Source organism: Neoarius graeffei, chromosome 8 (genome assembly GCF_027579695.1).
Source record: "Neoarius graeffei isolate fNeoGra1 chromosome 8, fNeoGra1.pri, whole genome shotgun sequence".
Lineage (NCBI taxonomy): Eukaryota > Metazoa > Chordata > Actinopteri > Siluriformes > Ariidae > Neoarius > Neoarius graeffei.
In genome coordinates, this window is record NC_083576.1 from 27,288,106 (window position 1) to 27,313,105 (window position 25,000).

Genomic DNA, 25,000 nt, shown 5'->3' on the forward strand with positions numbered 1-25,000 from the left:
AAGGACCCCCAGAAGGGACCCATCCCATCCAACTACCGGCCAATTACCTGTCTCTGCACAACACGGAAGGCCCTGTCAGGCATCATTGCGGCAAAAATGAGTAAGCATGTGGCTCAATACATGAGCGAGGCACAGAGAGGAATTGGCAGTAACACCAGAGGAGCCAAGCCACACACAAGCCACACACAAGGACTCAATGCCACACACATGGATATTGGAATGTCTGGAACTGTATAAGATCAACAGGAACCTAAGGACCTTCATCCAGAACTCAATGGAAATGTGGAAGACAACCCTAGAGGCCAACTCAAAACCCATTGCCCAAGTCAACATCAAGTGCGGCATATACCAAGGAGATGCGCTATCACCACTGCTGTTCTGCATAGGCCTGAACCCCCTCAGTCAGATCATCACGAAGAGCGGCTACGGGTACCGATTCCGTAGTGGGGCAACAATCAGCCACCTGCTCTACATGGATGACATCAAGCTGTATGCCAGGAACGAGCAAGAAATAGACTCGCTGATCCACACCACCCGGATCTACAGCGATGACCTAGGGATGTCATTTGGATTGGACAAGTGTGGCCGGATGGTCTCAAAGAGAGGCAAGATGATCCGGACTGAGGGGATTGACCTACCAGAGGGCAACATAGGTGATATCCAAGACAGCTACAAGTACCTTGGCATCCCACAGGCTAATGGAAACCATGAAGAGGCCACAAGGAAGTCAACCACAGCCAAATACCTCCAGAGAGTAAGGCAGGTCCTGAAAAGTCAGCTGAATGGTAAGAACAAGGTCCGAGCCATCAACATGTACGCACTACCAGTCATCAGATACCCCGCTGGTATCATAAACTGGCCGAAGGAGGAAATAGAAGCCACAGATATCAAGACTAGAAACCTCCTCACCATGCATGGAGGGTTCCACCCCAAGTCCAGCACCCTGAGACTATACACTAAGCGGAAAGAGGGAGGCCGAGGGCTAGTGAGCGTCAAGACCACGGTCCAGGATGAAACATCGAAAATCCGAGAATACATCAGAAAGATGGCCCCAAAGGGTGAATGTCTCAGGCAGCAGAACCCTGATGAGAGTGCAGAGGAGGAGGAGGAACAGACAACCTGGAGGGACAAACCCCTACATGGCATGTACCACCGTCAGATAGAGGAAGTGGCTGATGTCAAGAAATCCTACCAGTGGCTGGATAATGCAGGACTGACAGACAGCACAGAGGCACTAATCATGGCAGCACAAGAACAGGCCATAAGCACAAGAGCCATAGAGGCCAGGATCTACCAGAGTAGATCAGACCCAAGATGCAGACTGTGCAAAGAAGCCCCTGAAACAGTCCAGCACATAGTAGCAGGGTGTAAGATGCTAGCTGGATCAGCGTACATGGAGAGGCACAACCAAGTGGCTAGGATAGTATACAGGAACATCTGCAACCAGTATGGAATAGAAGTACCCAAGTCCCAATGGGCCATACCACAGAAGGTGGCTGAGAACAACAGGGCCAAGGTTCTGTGGGACTTCAGCTTCCAGACTGACAAACAGATCCTGGCTAACCAACCGGACATAGTGGTGGTGGACAAAGAGCAGAAGAGGGTGGTGGTGATAGATGTGGCGATCCCAGCTGACGCCAACATCAGGAAGAAGGAACATGAGAAACTTGAGAAGTATCAAGGGTTGAAAGAGCAGCTGGAACGGATGTGGAAGGTCAAGGGTTGCGTGGTCCCTGTGGTAGTGGGGGCACTTGGGGCAGTAACCCCCAAACTGGGAGAGTGGCTCCAGCAAATCCCAGGAACAACATCTGAAGCCTCAGTCCAGAAGAGCGCAGTCCTAGGAACATCGAAGATACTGCGCAGAACCCTCAAACTCCCAGGCCTCTGATAGAGGACCCGAGCTTGAGGATGACATGGATACCACCCCCCCGCCAGGGGTGAGAAGGAGATTTTTATATATATATATATATTAGTGTATGTGTGTGTGTATATATACATACATACGTGTGTGTGTATATATACATACATACGTGTGTGTGTATATATACATACATACGTGTGTGTGTATGTATATATATATATATATATATATATATATATACACACACTGTAATATACACACAGTGTGCGTATGTGTATATTGTGTGATATATATATTAGTGTGTGTGTGTGTGTGTATATATACAGTGGTGCTTGAAAGTTTGTGAACCCTTTAGAATTTTCTATATTTCTGCATAAATATGACCTAAAACAACATCAGATTTTCACACAAGTCCTAAAAGTAGATAAAGAGAACCCAGTTAATCAAATGAGACAAAAATATTACACTTGGTCATTTATTTATTGAGGAAAATGATCCAATATTACATATCTGTGAGTGGCAAAAGTATGTGAAGCTTTGCTTTCAGTATCTGGTGTGACCCCCTTGTGCAGCAATAACTTCAACTAAACGTTTGCGGTAACTGTTGATCAGTCCTGCACACCGGCTTGGAGGAATTTTAGCCCGTTCCTCCGTACAGAACAGCTTCAACTCTGGGATTTTGGTGGGTTTCATCACATGAACTGCTCGCTTCAGGTCCTTCCACAACATTTCGATTGGATTAAGGTCAGGACTTTGACTTGGCCATTCCAAAACATTAACTTTCTTCTTCTTTAACCATTCTTTGGTAGAACAACTTGTGCGCTTAGGGTCGTTGTCTTGCTGCATGACCCGCCTTCTCCTGAGATTCAGTTCATGGACAGATGTCCTGACATTTTCCTTTAGAATTCACTGATTATCATTCAGAATTCATTGTTCCATCAATGATGGCAAGCCATCCTGGCCCAGATGCAGCAAAACGGGCCCAAACCATGATACTACCACCACTATGTTTCACAGATGGGATAAGGTTCTTATGCTGGAATGCAGTGTTTTCCTTTCTCCAAACATATTGCTTCTCATTTAAACCCAAAAAATTCTATTTTTGTCTCATCCGTCCACAAAACATTTTTTCCAATAGCCTTCTGGCTTGTCCATGTGATCTTTAGCAAACTGCAGACGAGCAGCAATGTCCTTTTTGGAGAGCAGTGTCTTTCTCCTTGCAGCCCTGCCATGCACACCATTGTTGTTCAATATTCTCCTGATGGTGGACTCATGAACATTGGCTAATGTTAATGTGAGAGAGGCCTTCAGTTACTTAGAAGTTACCCTGGGGTCCTTTGTGACCTCACCAACTATTACATGCCTTGCTCTTGGAGTAATCTTTGTTGGTTGACCACTTCTAGGGAGGGTAACAATGGTCTTGAATGTCCTCTATTTGTACACAATCTGTCTGACTGTGGATTGGTGGAGTCCAAACTCTTTAGGGATGGTTTTGTAACCTTTTCCAGCCTGATGAGCATCAACAATGCTTTTTCTGAGGTCCTCAGAAATCTCCTTTGTTCGTGCCATGATACACTTACACAAACATGCGTTGTGAAGATCAGACTTTGATAGATCCCTGTTCTTTCAATAAAACAGGGTGTCCACTCACACCTGATTGTCATCACATTGATTTAAAACACCTGACTCTAATTTCACCTTCAAATTAACTGCTAATCCTAGAGGTTCACATACTTTTTCAAAGGCAGCATTCTGCCAATCCAGTTTCTCCAAGATTAGTACACAGATAAACAAAGTGCAAAGTAACAACGTATTGCCAGCTGTCATTTGGATAAAAGTAACAACAATTAGAATGAGAACATGTAGGCAAGGACGTAGGTTTGGTATTAACATTGGTGGGGACAAAAACCCAGTGCCAAGTTCAGGTCAACCTTAGAGGGTCACAATATTTTGCTCTGTTGTGTTCCACCAAAAGAGTATCCATCATCTCACCAAAGTCCAGACTTTTAAAATTTGAAGTTCAGAACTGTAGTAATTCATTAATAATAAGCAATTCATCTGATTAATTGCAAATTTTGCATGTGATTAACTCATTCTACCAATTTGCAAATGTGTTTTACAAGCGAATAATGCATTGACTGTCGGGGGGGGTATGTCCCTCATAAATGGAAGTAAAACACATACGGAGCCTTAAACACTGCATTCCATTAGGCTGGTAGGGGGAGTGGGCCATCTTCTGTGTGATCTCGAACTAGTTTTAGAATGCTAGTTTAAGCTGATATGTTATTGATCTAATGGTAAAACAGGACGAGGTCTCCTAGAACTTTTTTGACACTTTGAAAGGTTACAATTTTACTTGGCAACAGAATGTATCTGAATTCTGATTGGTGGTGGTTGTTATATTATTGCCCTTTTGTTGTCTTCTTGAGCCCAGAGTGGAGAGGAGGGAGTGACAGGGTTCTACAGAGAAGAGTTTTTAGCCTACTGTTTTCAAATGAACCCCCTCAAAAACCAGATCAGTTCAGCTATGTACTCGGTATGTGACGTTTTCAAAAGAGAGGCAGGAGTAACCAAAAATTTCTGATCAAGAAGGCGGAGGCTGTTCTGCTTATTACGTGAAAATGTTTTATTTGATTGTTCGTGGCCCAGACACCTTTTAATGTCCACATCACCATCGGGTTGTTGTTTACGTGTGTCATGTTACACGAACTTGGTCAGGGCACTCTGCAGGTCTTAACTGAAGCACTTCAAATTAAGGGTTACCGGGCTGCTAAAGTTTGCAGGCACTTCACAAGCAAGACTAGGTGCAATATTAGCCAACATTAACACAATTTGATATGATTTAATAATGTCTTTGTGACCTTAATGAACACCAGTTGTTGTCTGTATCAAGTCAGATTGTTTATTTACATGCCACACAAACTTAGAAAAAGTCACATTCGTATGTTGTCGTTTTTACACACTGAATACGAACTGTTTAACTGATTTAATTTTACGAGCTAATCTAACGTTACATTCCTCAAGGACAGTTTGCTAGCTAGCAGCCGGTCACTGCACTGCAACCACACTTGCTAATTGACATGGTAGCCAAACTTGCTTGCTGTTTTCGCGACCACACCCCCAGAGCAAATATTCATGAGTGAATTTTGCATGGTGTTTCGCCCAGTGGAAACCTACAGTAACCATTTGTGTACTGCGCACGGAGCGTGGTTGTTGTTATCTATCTATCTATCTATCTATCTATCTATCTATCTATCTATCTATCTATCTATCTCCTTCAGTCAGAAATATTGGTAGGGACACGTCCATACCCAATTCTACGCCAATGGTCTGTACAACGTAGCAACATGGTGTTGTCTTTTCCTCATCCAGTGGATATTCTCGCTGGATAACTGTTGCATGCTGGGAGGCCCCGCCTCTGACAGAGAACCACATGAGATGACCGAAAACAGCGCGGTGTTTTATTCAGTCAATGCGTCAAGCTAATACTCTGGGGACTTCCCGATGTAGATGTGCAGCGCGTAAATGCCAAAATCACGGGAAAAAAATTTAGAGTTCATCTTCATTTACCATACGATAAGTCGGTATATCGAATATTGCGACAGGCCTATTTGTGATGGTCAACTCCATGCTGAGCACAGAGTGACAGCAGGAGCAATCCGTTGGAGTTGCACTTGCTAGTGCCATGGTGTCCTATAACCTTTGGCCATGTGGAGAAGTCCCTACCAACATGTGCATTAAAGTCTACTAGGATGATCAGCTTGTCCTTTCTGGGCACCCCAGTAATGATTTGGTTCAACTCTTTGTAGAAGGCCTCTGCTCTCGTCTGGGTTCGTTATTGTTGGCTAGTTGCCTTATTAGGCATGTGTGGATTGCAAAGCCAACACTGCAAGTTCTTAGGGACCTGTCTAGTTTCCCACTACAGTAGAAGGTATAACCTCCACTGACCACCTCCAACTGTGTCTCACTGGCAAGTCTGGTTTCGCTGAAAGCCACAATGCCAACTTGGTAGTGTGCCAGCATCCTGGGAATGAGTGCTGTATGTTGTTCTGGCCTGTCATCTCTGTCCAGCAGTGTGTGGATCTTTTTTTTTTTTTTTTAATTTTTTTTTCATAAAGGATCCTTTTATCTCCTTCCCCATGTGGGGAGAGCAGTGCTATCTCTTAAAAGAGCTGCTTTGATGCTGTAGGAGGATATGGGCACCGCATCTGCCTCTGTCTATGGTGGACGACAATCACCCTACAGCTGCCTCCATGCAGAGTTAAAGCTAGGGACTGTCAACAGCACCCTCTGCCTGTCCCCGTCACTCCTTCCCCATTGCCGAAGGACTTGTGGTAGCTGCTAGTGGTTGTTGTTGAGACATGGGACAAAGGATATGCCTAATACCTGACCAGCACAAGTGACTTTTTATGGTGAGAAGAGATTGTGCAGCCCTCTTCCCACCCTCTCGCCAGCCAAGGCTTACAGGTCCCACAGGTGCGCATAGTATGCCATGTGTGGAACAACCTCAGCTAGTGCAGCTTTATTTTCAGAGTATCTGTCTCCTAGAAAGACTTCCGACCAAGGATATAGGGCTCCTCCTACCGTTTCATGGGTTTGGAATCAGGGTTTACCTTCCCCTAGACGGACTTCCTGCCAAGGCTTCCCTTGTAAAGATTAGTTAAAAGGGTTGGGGAAAAAAATACACCTTTTTTGGTGAAGTTGCTTCATCTTGCACTGAAAAAATGAAAAAAATCCAGCCTTTTAATTGAAAAATTTATTCAGAGAAAAACAAATCCCTCAAGAAATAATTTAACAAACACTATTATTGCTTGCTACCCCTGCATGTAATACAGGGGTAGCATTTGTATAACCTCCCTTTGCCAGTAAAACAGCACTGAGTTGTTGCCAATAACATTTTTATAAGGTTGGAGATACAGAGCAGGGCATCTGACACCATTCCTCTTTACACAATCTCTCCAGATCATCCAGGGTCCTTAGCCCTTTCTTGTACACTCTCTTCTTCAGCTTACCCCACAGGTTTTCAATGAGGTTCAGATGAGAAGACTGAGATGGTGATGGCAGAAGCTTGATTATGTGGTCAGCTAACTATTTTTGTGTTGATTTGGACACATGCTTCGGATCATTGTCCTGCTGGAAGATCCAATGACAACCCAGTTTTAGTTTCCTGGCAGAGGCGGCCAGTTTTTTTTTTTTTTAAATGTCCTGGTATTTCGTGGAGTCCATGATGCCATGCACCCTAACAAGGTTTCCAGGGCCTTTGGAGGAAAAACAGCCCCAAAACATCAGAGAACTTCCTCCATTTTTTTTTTTACAGTTGGGATTGGGTTCTTTTCATTATAGCCATCCTTCTTTTTACACCAAACTCTCCTTGAGTGTTTTATTGCCAAAAAAAATCAATTTTTGTGACATTAGACCATAAAACATGATTCCAGTCAAAGTTGTAGCGTTTCGCAAACTTCAAGTGCTTACATTTGTGGTTAACTGACAGAAAAACCCTGTCTCCCCCAGCATACCTTCCAAATATGTGGGCATGGGATAGTGGTTTGAGACTTTTGGAAACCAAGGTTTTACTCTTTTCAATAATTTGCCAACAGTGATCCTTGGGACCCTTGGATTTATTTATTTGCCTCTCTTACCATCTTCCTCAGTGTACATGGGGGCAAAATGAACTTTAGTCCTCCTCCAGACAAGTATGTAACTGTTCCAGTTGGTATCCACTTGCGTAAGGATCTAAGCAACTTTGATGGGTGCCAAATTGTGACTGCAAGAGGACTGGGTCAGAGATGTCTCCAAAACAGCAGGTCTCGTGAGGTTTTCCCAGTGTGCAGTGGGTAATGCTTCCCAGAAGTGGTCCAGAGAAGGACAACCCGGTGAACCAGCTTATGGGTGTTCAACGCTCATTGATGCATGTGGGGAGCGAAGACTATCTCGTCTGGTTAGATCCCACAGATTAGCTACAAATTTTAAAAAAGCACAAATTGCTTGAAGGTGTTAATGCTGGCTGTGATGGAAACCACTGCAGATCTGCAGACCGGTCAGAGTGCCCATGCTGACTCCTGTCCACTGCTGCAAGGACCTACAATATGCTCGTAAGCATCAGAACTAGATCATGGATCATTGGAAAAGGTGACCTGATCTGATGAATCACATTTTTGATTGCATTGTATGGATGGCCGGGTCCATGTGTGTTGCTAACCTGGGGAAGAGACGGTACCAGTGTGCTGCTCTGGGTAATGTTCTGCTGGGAAACCTTGGGTCCTGGCATTCATGTGGATGTTTTGACCTGTACTATCTACCTAAACATGGCTGCAGACCAAGTACACCCTTTCATGGCAACAGTATTCCCTAATGATGGTGGCCTCTTTTGAGCAGGATAATGCAGCTTGCCACACTGCAGAAATTGTTGAATGTTTTGAGGAACATGACAGTTCAGGGGTCTAGACTTGGCCTCTAAAATCCCCAGATCTCAATCTGATCAAGCATCTGTGGGAAGTGTGCATGTACACACAGGGCTCGAAATTCACGGTGGTCCGGTCGCCCGAGGCAACTTAATTTGCCTTTTGGCGAGTAATTCCTGTCACTAGCCAGCCCGGCTGGCTAGTTGAAAATAAATAAATAAATAAATAAATATATGAAGCGAAGATTCAGACACACTGTCAACTAAAGCCGCCACATATTAAGCGTGTGCCGTGTCTGTGTTAATTAATGTGTTTATCGGCAGGACAGTCAGGCTGTCGGTTTTTTCACTACTGCGCCTGCATATAACAGACATCCCAAGTCTCCCGCATATTGATCGTGGCTCCCTGATGCCCGTAAATTGGATAATATCTCCCGGAGTCTAGAGCAAGCGAGCAAGAGCGTGCATGCGAAACTAATGTCTGCATCGCGCATACTGTATGACGGAGTGCGCGAGAGAGCGCGAGACAGACTGCGTGTGTGCCTGTTCATGAAGCGCATGCTAGACAAAGAGCATCCTGATTGGTTTACAGACATCCCAACCTGCATACACCCCCCCCTGCTGATGGGGGGAGGGGAATCCAATATATTATTATTTGTTGATATTAGATTATGGTGCTCTGTTGTTCTCATTTATGCATTTATCAACAGTATCAAAATACTCCAGTTCTTGAAATAAATGCACATTAGTCATGAACAATGGTAACTACTCTCTTTTGTGTTATTTTTGACATACATGAACAAATTTTGGCTAGTTGATTTTCTGTTTGGCTAGTTACTTTGGAAGGTAACTAGTCTGGCTGGCTGGTGGAAAAAAAATGTACGAATTTCAAGCCCTGACACAGATCAGCCATAATATTAGTTATGGGCATAGACTGATAGAAACTGGACAGTTGATTAAGGGGGGGAAATCACCTGTTCTTTTCCCAGTCTTCAACTGTCCATTTGTCTGTGCCCATGATGGCGTCTTGTTCTTGGCTGACTGCAGTGAAACCTGATGTGGTCTTCTGCTATTGTAGCCCATCCACTTCAAGGTTTGATGTGTTCTGAGATGCTTTTCTGCTCACCATAGTTGTAAAGAGTCCTTATGAATTGTTAGACTTCCTGTCTGGTTATTTCCCTTTGATTTTTCTTCAACAAGGTGTTTCATGATTTCGATCTAAAAATAGTTATTCCTTTAGTTACACATATTCCCTAAATTATAAATCCTTAGATGGGGAAAAATGAATGTTGCTTTGTGTAGAAACTGCATAGATGTCAGGCACACTTATTATGAAAAGTTTGTACTGCACTTTTTTTCCTCTGTTGGTCTAGTTTAGCATTTGTCCTGTTTTTTCTTGATCCACTGTATTATAATTTGAATCTCACCATTTCAGCTCCAGCAGATCTGCAAAATCCTCAATGCACACATGGACTCTCTGCAGTGGGTTGAGCAAAACTCTGGTGTGTATGTTGCTAGATTTAAGCCATGCTATATTGGTTGCTCTTCAAGCGTGATGTGTTTGGTGTGTCTAATGACTATTTTCTGTATGCAGTTCTGCTTCAGAGGCGTGTGGAGGAGGTGTCTAAGCTGTGTGAGAGCCGCAGTAAGGAACAGGACAAGAGCTTTCGTCTGAGTTTCCAATGATTGACAAAATGTGGCAGTGTGTTTTGTAAATGAAGACTGTTTAGCTAATTCTGTTTGAATAAAGATGTTTTTACTGTCCACACTTTTTTTTCTTAAGTTTTTATTTAAATACATAATTTGGCTTACTATTCTGAAGTGGTCACAATAAATAAAGGCTCAGCTGGACAGAGACGCGCACAAAGAACTAGTGAACATCTTGGACTAAAAGACCATAAATTAACTGGCTGGTGCCTTTGAGAGACTAGTTAGTATTGTATACGGCAATTTCTACATCTTTTATATTGGGCAAAAATAATTTTCATTAGTTATACGGCGCCATATGTCTAGTGGAACGTTGGTGCTCTGTGGTTTATTCACTTCACAGTGGTCTGTGCGGGACTTGGCTGCGAGAACCGCGTTGCGTCGCTGATATTAATGAGCCAATCACATTCACTTCCTGGTTTGAGCAGCAGAGCCAATCAGCGTGTCCCTTTCTGTCGGAAAACATGGCGCTGTGCTTTGTTTGATTTCACTGGGTAGCTTCGGGTTTCCCCCCCTCCTTCCACCTTTTACTGGGAAACGAACAGAGTTTGTTTTACTCCGGAGATGCCCAGATCTTGTGCGTTTCTTCTTAGAAGGAAATGAGCACCGAAAACGGCAGGTATGTGCCCATGAGGAGGAGATCGTGCCTTCGGCTGAGATAAGTTAGTCTGGTCACAAACCGGTGCGAATGTACAGAATTGGGCCCAACATTCTGACGGAAGTGTGTATCACCTGTGCTAAAAAAAAAAAAAAGGATTTATTTTTAGCACGTTTTTGGTGAATAAGGTGAAAAGTGTGCCGTCTTTTTGAATACTCGCGGAAAGTAAGTGGGGTACTATATAAACATTCTCAAACAGCGCCTATCTGTGGAGCTCCTCGTCTCTATTTTTAGCTTCCTGCTTTTTATTAAGAGAGTGTAAAAATGAATTCTCTCTAAACATACAAATTTGTGTAATAAACTGAATTGCAATTTTTGTAAATGATTATGAATTAAGCGATATAATAAAGTGTTAGTAGCCGGTGAAGCTGCTGCAGGCTCACTAAGAATAGTATCCTGATGTAAACATTCGAACTAAAATAATATGATAATACGCGTTATACATGCAGCTGCGTTTCAGCAAAATGTACATTTATCATTATTTTTTCCCCCCAAAACCGGCCATGTGTCCAGCCCTGGTGAAACAGTAGTGTTAGTGTCCAGCACCCTGATTCACGCAGCCTGCGCCATTTTAGCGCGCCAGGGTCATCCGGCAAGATGGCGCTCTTGCTTTGTGTCCTCCAGCCGCTGTGTAACATCAGCATTAGCCTTCTGTAATAGGAACCAAGCAGCGTGAGTATATGTGCGCGCACCCACGTCGAAAATGAGCTGTCTACGGATAACGGAGGGAAAGTTTGAAATTTTCAATCATGAGAGTAGCAGTGGTGAGAGATCTGCGTATGTGTGTGTATAAATGTATTTATATTTATACGTAAGAGAGAGAGGTGTGTTACCGACTACATGTAGTCTCGGATTATTTATTTATTTATTATTATCTTTTTTGTGTGTGTGCAACACAAGTTTAACATCGCATAGCAAAGTGAGCGAGTTATATACCGAGCATTAGTTTTATCCCTTGCACAGAAGTATCCTGTAAATTATTCAGTCCGCACACAGCACTTCATGTTTCTTCTCATGATCAGGAGAAGTGCATGGCGACTTGACCGCGATTTTTAGCTCGGTTAAAAAAAAAAATCATCAAAGGCCTTTCGGTGAATTTTATTTTCAACAACCATGAGAATTTCCCTTCCGTTTCTTTTCCGTCAACATCTTTCAATTATTTCTTTGGACTTGTCCTCCTTCTTCTTAAGCTTGTCTCATAAAGATATTTAAACGTTATCTGACCGCCATGAATGACTTCTGGGGAATTAGCCCGCTAGCTAACGGTAGGTTTTTTTTCTTTCATTCTGTGGTGAACTTGAGCACAGTGCTAAGAACCCCGACCAGAGTAATAAAACACAACAGCAACACTTATGAACTATGTATAGTTCATAATAAATAAGCAAGCAGGTTGTTCTATGTTTTTGTTGTGCCGGTTTTTTTTTCATTCAGTACCCAGTTAGCCTGTGTTAGCTGTGTACACTGCTGTGAGTTCTTTATACTTTCACTTCGGTGTAGTGCACTAGGTAGGGCGTCAAAGCCATTTTTTCTTTCTCGATGTAGAGCACGTTTTAAGGCCGTAGGCAACTATTTGAGGCCGAGCCTGATCTGTCTGAAGAGATGCTCTCGGCTGTTACTCTGACACTGCTGGACAACAGGGTTAGCTGATGTGTAATGACAGCTTGATGTGCAACGTTTAATCAGTTTAAAATAAGTAAGTAAAGCAATAAAGGTGGTAAACATGTATGTTTTTAAACCGATAGTCGTACTGAGAGACAGGTAAAATGAAAATGTAAAATCAGTAGTTTATGTGAACGACACATTTCTGTCTTTTTTTTCACGAGTATTAAAGCAGATATACCGTGGAAAACTTTTTTGTTGTTGTTCTTTTTTGAAATAAGAGATGTCGAAGATATTTGGGGACGTACTAGGCCTTTCAGAGTGGACTTTTATCTTCCGTGTCTGTAATGGCTATAGACAGAAAATACATTTCAGTCAGAAGTTTACATACATGAATATCATGACATAGGGATTTGAATTATTTCTTGTAACTGTTCTTTTTCTGTGGCAGAAGGATTATACAACATGCATCTTTGATTGGGGGGGGAACCCAAGACTTTGGTGCACAAGTCTTAATTTATTTTAGGTTTTCTGAAATAAAACGGGGTTGAAATTATCCACACAGCACACCTCATATTTGGTTAAATGTTTCTCGGCAGGTTTCACCTTGACCAGGTGCTTTTGGTAGCCGTCAACAAGCTTTTGGCAGAATTCTGGTTGGATATTTGATCACTCTTCTTGGCAGAATTGTTAGAGATCAATTAAATTTGTGTTTTTCCTGCCACAAACCCAACCCTTCAGCACAGTCCACATATTTTCTGTAGGGCTGAGGTCAGGACTCGTTTTAAGCTGAACATTAGCCTGCTTTATCTATTCAAAAGATGCTTGTTTTAAGCTTTGATCGGTCTTTGGGGTCATTGTTCTGTTGGAACCCCCAATTGTGTCTAGGGTCCTACTGGTTTGAGGCTATGCTAATATTTTTGAGGTTGTCCTCCTCCTTCTTGAGTCTGTCCGTTTTGTGTAACGCACCAGTTCCACTTGCAGCAAAAAAATCCCCAAAGCATGATGCTACCACCACCATGCTCCACAGTTGGAACTGTTTCTCTCAGTACTTCTGGTTATTGTGGCAATAACACAAATTTTATACATGTGTACAAAATTTTTTTCCCCCTGTTTATGATGTATGGTTTGCAATCTTTTCGTAACAGAAAAAGAACATTGAACGCTTAAGATTGCCATGATGTTCATGTCCATGCATGTAAACTTTTGACTGCAACTGTAGGTTTGTAGTACCAAACAATTGCTCTTAAAAGACTTAGTTCGTTGATTGGGGGGGGGGGGGGAGACGTCTTGTGCAATATATGAAATCTGCTTGTTCATGTTACTGCTTGCTTGCTGACTGGGAATTCATATGTGGTATGAAAATATTTGGGCTTTTAATATGATAACCCGTGTTTCACCCAAAACACTAGGTAAGGATCTTTTTTTTTTCCCTTCTTTCAACCTTGCAGGAAATTTTAAATATGTAACAGGGAGCGTGCCTTGTAAATGATATAGCACTTTCAGGATTAAGGCGCGAAGGCTCTGTCGCATGACTCTTGTCCAGTCAAGTTTGTTTTATATTTGGGAGTGTACGTAGAAGTGAGGCTTTTTGCAGCTAGTGTATAAATTTAATTAGATTAAAAATACTTGCTGGCGTCGTCGTCTTTTTTTCTTTTTTTTTTTATTGGAGTGTACTTCATGGCTATCAGCATTATTTACTTCCCATTAATTTTGATGAACTGATAAAATCAAGAATATACAGTTTAGCTTGTTTTAGGGTTCGTTTGTTTAAAGTTTAAACTCCCTTTCAGAGTTTTTTGAATTTAGGCCATAAAAAGGATTTTCCCTGACACCCAATAACTTTTTTTCATGGACCAAAAGCTACTGAATTCGAATCAGAGACTTCAAATTTTATTCCCCCCCCCCAAAAAAAAAAACCCAAAACAATTAATTTAGAGCTCTTGTGACCCTAAATTCTCTGCCATTTTTTTTTCTTGCCTCACAGTGACCTAAACCAAGATACTGTGTCATGCATGATATGGTGGGGTTTCCCTGTTTGTAACGCGTTGTGGGATACAAATTTGCAACCTGAGAGAACAATGGAGCATGTGAGTGTGCGCTTGAAACACGGAAGACCGGCTACAGTAACAGAAAGTGAGAAGAAAAGGCCCTGTATTGCGAAAGAAAATGCAGGACCAAACTAATAAATATGGTGATCGGCTATATATATATTACTCCTTCAATCAAACTTTAGAAATTTTTTTTTCCTCTCCTCGGGCTCATGTCCGAAATGGGTGAGTTATACAGAAAATTTACGAAGTTATACTAAAGTCGAGTTTAGGAAAGTCTACTAGTGGCATTACAACGATAGAGGAGGGTTCGTATTCCCAAAACTGTTACTCCTGATCACTACGTTTAGCAAAAACATTAGCAAACACAAAAATTAAAAAGATGAATGTAACAGGCAGGCGGGATCAATGTCACTTTCACTTTTATTTTGTAAACTGTCACTTAACACACAACACACTTTTCAGCAGTTTCAGAATAAACTGTGTGCCACTGTACCAACGTGATTTCAGCCAGGGGAAAAGATCCTCTCACTACACACACACAGCGCCAGGCTCGCACTCCATTCACAAACTGGTGCTTGACCACGCCCCTGCTGCCACAGTGAAAAAGAACCGTATACTGTCTTGCTCAATGAAATAAATTGTACAGTGTGGTAGCGAATCGAGAGGTTGTTCACTAGAAGTTGTGCCATACAAGTGTACAGTCTAATTACACACTTTTTTTTTTTTTACTCAGCGGTCTTCACTATTGCAATGATAAAAAAGGACCTTTTATGTAAACTATCTAAGGCACAGGAATAATAATTACATTATGAAATCAATACATAATTTTCGTTATGACTAGCGAATATTGGCTAGAATACACTCAATGAAAAACAGACTTCAACAAGATGAGTGACCAGGCTCAATTTTGCCTCAAAAAGATACATATTTGGGCTAATTGCAGCATGTTCTTCACTAATTACAATACAATACTTACATACTAATCAGCATTTGATATGTAGGATCCATTGGTTCGGTCATATTTTCTGTCACAACTTGAGTACTGAATTTGCAAAGCTAATGTTATGATTAGCTCCTCGTCTTGTGGCAAAATGATGTAACTGGGTCAATGCCTGGTCAATGAAAACAGTGTGCGCATGCAGAGACTTCCTCTCTCTGCTTGACTGTGCGAAGCGTGCGATTTCATGCACGTTATTTGCTAAGGAATCCCCTCAAAATAAATAACTCCCCAGCCACAGAATGCACCCCACCCCCCTCTTTTTTTAATTTAAATTTTTTTTTGAGATATTACAGAAATATCACAATGACCAGATTCAAGAGGGAACTAAATTTCACCGATCTTATGAAATCAAAAGGGCGTCTTGCTTTAAATTGGCAATTTACGGCTTTGTCTTTTGTAACCTTTTAGATCGAGCAAGCTGACTGCACTGGTGACAAAACTTCATGAATCCTTGGATCATTCTCCAGAGGAAAAAACTGCTACATCTCAAGTTGATGAAATCTCCAGTGGTAAGCGTTACGAGAAATCAAGTGAATACTTGCAGAGCATTTCTGAAGTATTTTAACTCCTCAGAATTCAGCAGTATGAGCACCTTTTGGATTGAAACATTTCACTTTAACTCCTGTTTAAATCCATAATCCGATCAAGTGCAGAATGATGCTTTAGTTTCACTTTTTGTGTTGCTGAGGTTTTCGTTGCCTGCACTGTGTGTTTACTGGGAGTCCGTAATAAGAAAGTGAAAGTAAAGTGTTTGATCCTTCAGGGATAAACTGGTCGTTATAATGAACTACTGCTGTTTTATAGCCTTACACTTTATATAGTATGTTTATATTAACACAATATCGTGATTAGATTTCTGCAAATAAATCCATTAAGAATAATCATGTTGCTGTGTGTGAAACAAACAAACAAGAAACACTGGGGGGAGGAGAGACCTGTTCATTTTCATATCTGCTTGCTGTTCCATGTGAGAGTTTTATCACTGAGGAGAATTTTTTTTCTTAAAGACACTGGTCTAAGAAGCTAACAATGAAAATACTTAAAGGGGACATAGTATGGAAAACTCACTTTTTCAGTGCTTGTGCACATACATTTTGGTCGGGAGTGCCTACCAACACACAAACTCTGAAATAAGACACCCAGTCAGTTTCTTTTGGGCTGCCCTTTTCAGAAAATGTGCTTCAACAAGCCATTCAGATTTGGCTCCCCTGTCTGTGTCACAAGTGGAGCTCATTAGAATTATGCCGCCCCCTCATCTGCGCATCTCCACTCATGGCTTGAGAACTGTCTTTGCGAATGAATATTCACAGTAAAACACAATCTGATTTGGCTGGTGGAAAAGTGGGGAGGACTGAGCAGTGGAAGATTTATTATTTAAAGGAACAGGCACTCAAATCAGCCATTTTGAACAGAGCTGTTTCGACAGGGTGAGAAGGAGCTGTGGAGTTTATATCCCCTGCTGGCCGAAAGGGGAATTATGTCATAGTGATGTCTGTCCCAGGAAGGGTACTCACCTTCTGAAATCAACTCCTTTCGCAATTTTTGGAGGAATTTCACAAAACCTGGCAGGGTTCTTTGTTATATGTCAGTAATGTGCATATTGCAATTTCATTCAGTTTAGTCGCATTTTACCAGAGTTATGGCATAGTTGCCAGCGGGAGATATTGTGCTCTCGGAGCAGTCTTTTAACCTTAGGCATAAACCCACTGAAGAAATGTCTCAATATCTCCTCAAATGGTTTCTGTGTACACAACTTGGACACACCTCCACCAAATAGTCAGCGTTTCCCTGACATATAGCACCCCACATGCGCACACTATTGAGTTAGCTAATGGGAACACTGCATGTTAGCACATCTTTGCATCTCTGTGTGCCTTATTTACCCATAAACCCTTCCTCGATGCATTGGAACCCAAAGAAACATTAACACAGAAGTATAAACCAGGCTTGGTACTGCCTCTCTAGTCTCTACAGTGGTGCTTGAAAGTTTGTGAACCCTTTAGAATTTTCTACGTTTCTGCATAAATGACCTAAAACATCAGATTTTCACACAAGTCCTAAAAGTAGATAAAGAGAACCCAGTTAAACAAATGAGACAAAAATATTATACTTGGTCATTTATTTATTGAGGAAAATGATCCAATATTACATGTGAGTGACACAAGTATATGAACCTCTAGGATTAGCAGTTAATTTGAAGGTGAAATTAGTCAGGTGTTTTCAGTCAATGGGATGACAATCAGGTGTGAGTGGGCACCCTGTTTTATTTAAAGAACAGGGATCTATCAAAGTCTGCTGTTCACAATAGATGTTTGTGGAAGTGTATCATGGCACGAACAGAGGAGATTTCTGAGGACCTCAGAAAAAGCGTTGTTGATGCTCATCAGGCTGGAAAAGGTTACAAAACCATCTCTAAAGATTTTGGACTCCACCAATCCACAGTCAGACAGACTGTGTACAAATGGAGGAAATTCAAGACCATTGTTACTCTCCCCAGGAGTGGTTGACCAGTAAAGATCACTTAAAGAGCAAGGCATGTAATAGTTGGCGAGGTTACAAAGGACCCCAGGGTAACTTCTAAGCAACTGAAGGCCTCTCTCACATTGGCTAATGTTCATGAGTCCACCATCAGGAGAACACTGACCAACAATGGTGTGCATGACAGGGTTGCAAGGAGAAAGCCACTGATCTCCAAAAAGAACATTGCTGCTCATCTGCAGTTTGCTAAAGATCACGTGGACAAGCCAGAAGGCTATTGGAAAAATGTTTTGTGAATGGATGAGACCAAAATAGAACTTTTTGGTTTAAATGAGAAGCGTTATGTTTGGAAAAAGGAAAACACTGCATTCCAGCATAAGAACCTTATCCCATCTGTGAAACATGGTGGTGGTAGTATCATGGTTTGGGCCTGTTTTGCTGCATCTGGGCCAGGACGGCTTGCCATCATTGATGGATCAATGAATTCTGAATTATACCAGCGAATTTTAAAGGAAAATGTCAGGACATCTGTCCATGAACTGAATCTCAAGAGAAGGTGGGTCATGCAGCAAGACAACGACCCTAAGCACACAAGTCGTTCCACCAAAGAATGGTTAAAGAAGAATAAAAATTAATGTTTTAGAATGGCCAAGTCAAAGTCCTGACCTTTAATCCAATTGAAATGTTGTGGAAGGACCTGAAGCGAGCAGTTCATGTGAGGAAACCCACCCAACATCCCAGAGCTGAAGCTGTTTTGTACGGAGGAATGGGCTAAAATTCCTTCAAGCTGGCGTGCAGGACTGATCAACAGTTACCGTAAACGTTTAGTTGCAGTTATTGCTGCACAAGGGGCTCACACCAGATACTGAAAGCAAAAGGTTCACATACTTTTGTCACTCAAATATGTAATATTGGATCATTTTCCTCAATAAATAAATGACCAAGTATAATATTTTTGTCTCATTTATTTAACTGGGTTCTCTTTATCTACTTTTAGGACTTGTGTGAAAATCTGATGTTCTAGGTCATATTTATGCAGAAATATACAAAATTCTAATGGATTCACAAACTTTCAAGCACCACTGTATAAGGATGGTTATGTCTTAAATTTCCTTAATATTGTATTAATTTTTGTCTGTGTTTTCTCTTCACTTCAGGTAAAATGGCCTCCAGTGACTCAAACCTCAATGAGGAAATAATGGAACAAGTACAGGTGTGAAAGATTTATTCAGTAAAGTATTCCTCTTAGATATAATGCACATGTGTGGCAGTCTGGGAAAAGACTTCACATGGCAACATTTTTATATATTCTCTCACACACAAACAGGGTTCTGGAAAAAATTAAGTGATCACTTCAGTTTTTGCTTAAATCGGCATTTCTATGTCTGGCAGCCATTTCTTTCCAGGGTCTATGCTGGAATTCCAACACAAACATACCTTGTGCAGCACAGTGGTGTAGTAGTTAGCACTGTCAACTCGCAGCATGAAGGTTCTGGGATCGAACCTTACGGCCGACGGGCGTTTCTGTATGGAGTTTACATATTCTTTCCGTGTCTGCATGGGTTTCCTCTGGGTGCTCCGGTTTCCCCCACAGTTCAAAGACATGCAGCTTAGGTAAAATACCCAGCCACTGGGTTTATGCAAGACTGTGCGTACTTGGTGCCGATCCCAGGCCTGGATAGATTTGAAGGCCCAGTGTGAGATTTAGCATGAGCTAAACTGTTTTTATTAACCTTCTGAAAATAGTCATTATCACCCCTCATTTGACTTAATGAGGTACTGATTAGGTGATCACCTGAAACAAATCGTATTTAACGAGGAAGAGTATAAAAACCACTGCTGTGGTCATTGCTATCCTCTTGCAATAGGACCAGTTTGAATGGCAGAAACGGTGTTAGTAGTACCTTAAATTTAACTTGAATCAGTCCTTGAAAAAAAATCTCCCAGCCTTACTTGCCCAGTGGGCAAGCAGCATCCAAAACATACTTGCCCGAAATACAAATCCACTTGCCCAGAGCTTTATTTTATTTTGGAGAGGACAGAATGCAGTTGATTTTTAAATGGGTGAAGAAGCATAATTATGATAAATCCACAAAACCATAACACCAATATATGCAGACACATTCAGAAAGAAAGCAGTTCTAGTAGCAGAGGAATTAATAATTTAGGGTATAGCTGTGGAGAGTTTTGAATGAGTATAATAATAATAATGCTGGAACTTTGTTTCTGTTATCAAAGGAACACAGTCCTGTGCAAAATGTCACCAAGGAACCAGAGTGTAGTAATGAACCTACAGTTCAAGAGAGTTCTACACAAACACAGTGAACTTTACAACAGCTGCATGCATGTGAAATGGAAATAAATTGACTCAGGCAGGAAAAACTATTTTGGATAAAATTGTCTGTTACATACTGATCAACCTGTGTGACTCAGCTGTGCCTTTGAATCGAGAATTAATAAAAAGGGAACTGAACATTCACTGTTTATTGAAATAATAAAAATCATTATTATTACTACTACTACAATGGTTATAGTTACTGTATGACTGTAGCTACAACTGAAATCTGCTGATTGTTAGTCTTCGTAATTATTGTACCATCCACTATTAGATAAAATTAAAATAAAATCTTACAATATTGTTTGAAAGTCTAGAGCAGGATATTTTATTTTACAAATAACACTTCAGGTATTGTTTTAACAATAATAAGCGTGGGCGGCACGGTGGTGTAGTGGTTAGCGCTGTTGCCTCACAGCAAGTCTGGGTTCGATCCCCGTGGCCGGCAAGGGCCTTTCTGTGCGGAGTTTGCATGTTCTCCCCGTGTCCGCGTGGGTTTCCTCCGGGTGCTCCGGTTTCCCCCACAGTCCAAAGACATGCAGGTTAGGTTAACTGGCAACTCTAAATTGTCCGTAGGTGTGAATGGTTGTCTGTGTCTATGTGTCAGCCCTGTGATGACCTGGCGACTTGTGTACCCCGCCTTCCGCCGGTAGTCAGCTGGGATAGGCTCCAGCTTGCCTGCGATCCTGTAGAACAGGATAAAGTGGCTAGAGATAATGAGATGAAAATAATAAGTCACTGTATAAATGATAGTGCAGATAGCTATGTAACTACGTATCCTTGGGGTTGATGAGACATGGAGGGGTGGAAATACGATCTAGCCCCCACAGTTTAGGTCAGAGCCCTTTGAGAGTAAATGCTTTGGCTTTCACAACATTCTGTTTCCAAAAGCTGATGTTGGGGCGGGGGGAGACCTTTACATAAAGGAGGTTTTCTTGCCTCTGTAGTTTTTTAAAACTGTTATTCAGTGTCAGGACTTTTCAGGAAAAAGGTATATTCCAAAATGTAGCTAATGCTAGGCCACAAATCTGCACTGTCACTCCGGTCGTTTCGAGGAATTTTGTATGGATCATAACTGCTAATAAACTCTAATTTCTGTGTATATCTGTCCTTCGCTTCTTTCTGACTAAGATTGTCCAAGTAATCCGGTCGTAGAGCTTTTTTTTTTTTTTTTAGCTGTAGTTTTCTTCAGACAACAGCAACAGATGCCGGACATCTGTGCTTGGCTTCACTTTGTCAATCAGCGGGTCCTGTATGTGTTTACGATTTTTATGTCACAATTTACAACCAATGGGAGACACCCTTTGTTGGCTGTCCACCAATCACAGGCTCCCATGCCACAATGGTGGTATGTTGATAAATATTTAGAAAACAAAAGTATTAGGAAATATGTGAAACCATCAAAAACAATTTAAAAAAAAAAGTAACAGTATATACTGGTTAGAGGTAAGGAACATTTTATTCAGTGATCTCGTTTATTATTAACTCCAATCGTAATCTAAAATTCCAAGTTTGACACCTGCCCGCTTCAACCACGCTGCTAGCACACGATGTCCTTGACCCTTGTTGCCCTTAGCCAATTGGTATCATTATGTGAACCCCTCCGAGCATAGCTTTTTCAGTACACTCAAACACATGCATACTTTGATGAATTATAGCCAAAAACAAGGAAATTTGAATGATTTCCTCAAAATATTTTTGTACTTTTATATATTGTCGTGTTGATGAATAAAACTCTTTAATGCATTTCCGGTGAAACGAGACGAGCTACTTTAGACTGGTTCCTTGCTCTCTTAGCACATGTGTTGCTTAGGTTGCCAGCACTAACTTTTGTTGTCTGATTGGATGATTACCATTAAATTTTTACTCGTCCTCGCACAAACTTTAGTCATCTCGGATGATTGGCCATGAGGTTTTTTGAGCATTGGGAATACAAAAATATTTATTCAACATGCCAAAAGAGTTAAAAAGAGAAATTGAAAGAGAGAAGGGTTCAGCTCTGGCTTTACTGGCAGAGGGATACAGTGAGCATCAGGTTGCTTCCATCCTCAAAAATTTCAAAGATGGCAGTTCATAAGAGCAAGGTCAAGCAGCAGACAATGGGGACAACAAAGTTACAGACTGGCAGAGAGTGAAAATGACTTTCCACTGACTGGGATGGTTGTCAACTCCTTCAAATGCCACTCAACTGTAGGATGACGTCAAGTAACCTAGAGAAAGAATGGCAAATGTCAGCTTGAGTTAAGTAAACGACAAGAACTGTTTGAAACAGGTTCCTCTGGGTGGGGTTGAAGTCATGCAAAGCTGGAAAAAAGCCCTTCATCAATGAGAAGCAAAGAAAATCCAGGTGGAGGTTTGCTAAAGACCACAAGAATTGGATTGTAGAGGACTAGTCAGGTCGTCATCGGAGTCCAATTTTCAGTTTTTCCCATCACCTGGTTGTCTAATGGTTCGACAGAGACCTGGAGAGGCCTACAAGCCACAGTGTCTCACACCCATTGTGAAATTTGGTACAGGATCAGTAATGATCTGGGGATGCTTCAGCAAGTCTGGAATGGGGCAGATTCTTATTTGTGAAGAACACATGAATCAAACCATGTACAAGATTCAGCTGAGCTGATAGATTTTTTTTTTTTGCTCCAGGAGTGGCATAAAGTCACCCAAGAGCAACGTGAAAGACTGGTGGAGAGTATGTGAAAGCTGTGATTAAATGCCAGGGTTATTCCACCAACTACTGATTTCAGAACTCCTCTTGAGTTCAAACATTAGTTGAATATGATCTTGATTTCTATACATTATTCATGGTCTGAAAACATTTCATCTTTTTATTTTGACCAGTTGTCATTTTCTGCAATTAAATGCTCTCAGTGACAGTATTTTTGTGGCATTTAGGGGAAATGTCAGTAGTTTATGGATGAAAACAAAAATCTTCATGTTTCTCAAACATGTAATATGATAGTAAAACCAGAGAAACTGACAATTTTGCAGTGGTATCTTAATTTTTTTTCTAGGTCTGTTGTGTGTGTGCATGCGTAATGTATATAATTTCACAAACACAAAGTACCCAAATTTATCAAAACAATTCATCGATATCCTCATGAGTGACACATTGAGAAATGTGGCAGTTGCCCTTCTTGATGTCCTGGATGTAGAACGTCTGAAAAATGCAAGTAGCATATTCCCCAGTCAAACAAACGCATGTGCACGCGTGTGTGTGTGTACACACTTTGGCCCCAACTTGGTCCAGGGGGACAAAGTCCCCCTGAAGCTGACAGACTTTGGGCTTTTTTGACAGTGAAACTGGCCAATAAATGGATCAGAAATGCTAAATCATTGTTAAAATCATTTTACAGAAAATTAACACATTCTTACTGTACATATCTTTGTCAATGTGAGACGACTTTGACATTTCATTTGAGACTGATGCGGCTGTTGCGCATCCCTGAATTGTATTCTTTTCTGTGAGTGAAAAATAAATGAACTTCCATGCATAAACAAAATACCCAATTACAGTAAATGCATACTTTTTTTTTTTTTTTACAATACATGATGTTAATTGGGTGAAACCACTCCAATCCATGCATGAGCTGGTGCGCATGCCCGAGACTGGCACTACAAAGCCACCCCGGCCTCCGTAGCCCGGGTCCTTTGACCCAGGAACCTGGAAGTCTTGCAGTAAACGGCCACAGTGAAGCAACAGGAAAATGCAGCTCTCACCTACACAATCACAGATGCATAAAATAAAAGACCTGAACTTAACGTGTGTGCTGTTATATGATTACTGTAACAGTGTATGGTCAGAAAAGACTATAGATAAGCGTAACCGTTGCACAATAACGCTACAAGCAACCTGCGTGTGCACCCGAAAAGTTATTTAGCTGCTGCCTAGCTGTAGCTGCAGAGCTCTGTCTCACAATCTGTATGCAGCCGGCCAGATGGTTTTCTACTGCAATCGTGTGGCCGATTCAGGTAGCCCTGTATGCATTCATTTAATGGTTCTCTGCGTGTTAAACAGTTACAGAATTATAATAAAGCAAATACTTTATGATTTATTTGGTGTATACTGTTGTTTTTTTTGTCCAAGGGAAGGGTGGCAGGCCAGAATTATAACGTGGCGGTGCGCCACTTTTAAAGGTGCCCGTGGAGAACACTGGTGTGTGTGTGTATGTATGTATGTATGGACGTCATCATCGCTTGCGATGGACATCCAAATTAAACTAAATGTATGCATGTTTTTATTTTTTATATATAAGACAGAGAGACACTTGCACACATTGTTATATATAACACATACGTATTATATATTGTGTATATATATGTGTGTGTGTATATATGTGTATGTGTGTGTGTATATGTATGTGTGTGTGTGTGTATATATATATATATATATATATATATATATATATATATATATGGATGAAAATCTGCTAATGGGTAATATGTAACAAATCATGTCAAAATTCATATTCTTTTATTGAAAAATTAAACTACATCATATTAAACTTTTATTTTATTAAACATATTAACAATTGAAAAGAGAGTAATCACACTGGATTTTCAAAAAAATCATCTGCGAAGTTATCAAATCTACGCTTATGCATGTTATTTTTTTGACGGAAAAAAATGAAGTATTTTTAGTTTTTTTTCTCCTTATTTTACAAAACTCCATGCATATAAGAATTAAATAATCAGGTTTTTACAATACTTAATGGAAAATATCAAAGATCTTTCCAGAAAATGAGAATATAATTATTCAAGAAACAGGTGAAAAGATTCACGACCAAGAGCCAAGGTGATAACTTTTCTGTTATCACTTATGAACCGACATAACACAAGAATTCATTGTGAAGAAATCCTCATAACATAACAGTAGTAACTTACTATTAACATTAAGGATTGGAAACAGGA

At 41.1% G+C, this 25,000-nt stretch overlaps 2 protein-coding genes across 5 annotated transcripts in view; both read left to right on the forward strand.

Moving 5' to 3' along the window:
- Window positions 1-10,025, forward strand: part of nup62l (nucleoporin 62 like) — a 40,519-nt gene extending 30,494 nt beyond the window's left edge. For all 3 annotated transcript variants that reach the window (XM_060927503.1, XM_060927502.1, XM_060927504.1), the window contains exons 12-13: window positions 9,697-9,763; window positions 9,856-10,025. In XM_060927503.1, the coding sequence (XP_060783486.1) occupies window positions 9,697-9,763; window positions 9,856-9,947 (159 nt within the window). In that variant the 3' untranslated portion in view covers window positions 9,948-10,025. The remainder of the gene's footprint in view (window positions 1-9,696; window positions 9,764-9,855) is intronic.
- A 388-nt stretch (window positions 10,026-10,413) lies between these two features.
- Window positions 10,414-25,000, forward strand: part of atrx (ATRX chromatin remodeler) — a 117,295-nt gene continuing 102,708 nt past the window's right edge. The window contains exons 1-3 of one of the 2 annotated variants that reach the window (XM_060927506.1): window positions 10,414-10,587; window positions 15,688-15,788; window positions 18,915-18,970. In XM_060927506.1, coding sequence (XP_060783489.1) covers window positions 10,568-10,587; window positions 15,688-15,788; window positions 18,915-18,970 — 177 coding nt within the window. In that variant the 5' untranslated portion in view covers window positions 10,414-10,567. Of the gene's footprint in view, window positions 10,588-11,308; window positions 11,391-15,687; window positions 15,789-18,914; window positions 18,971-25,000 lie in introns of those variants that run through there. The other variant, XM_060927507.1, reaches the window with a different exon arrangement.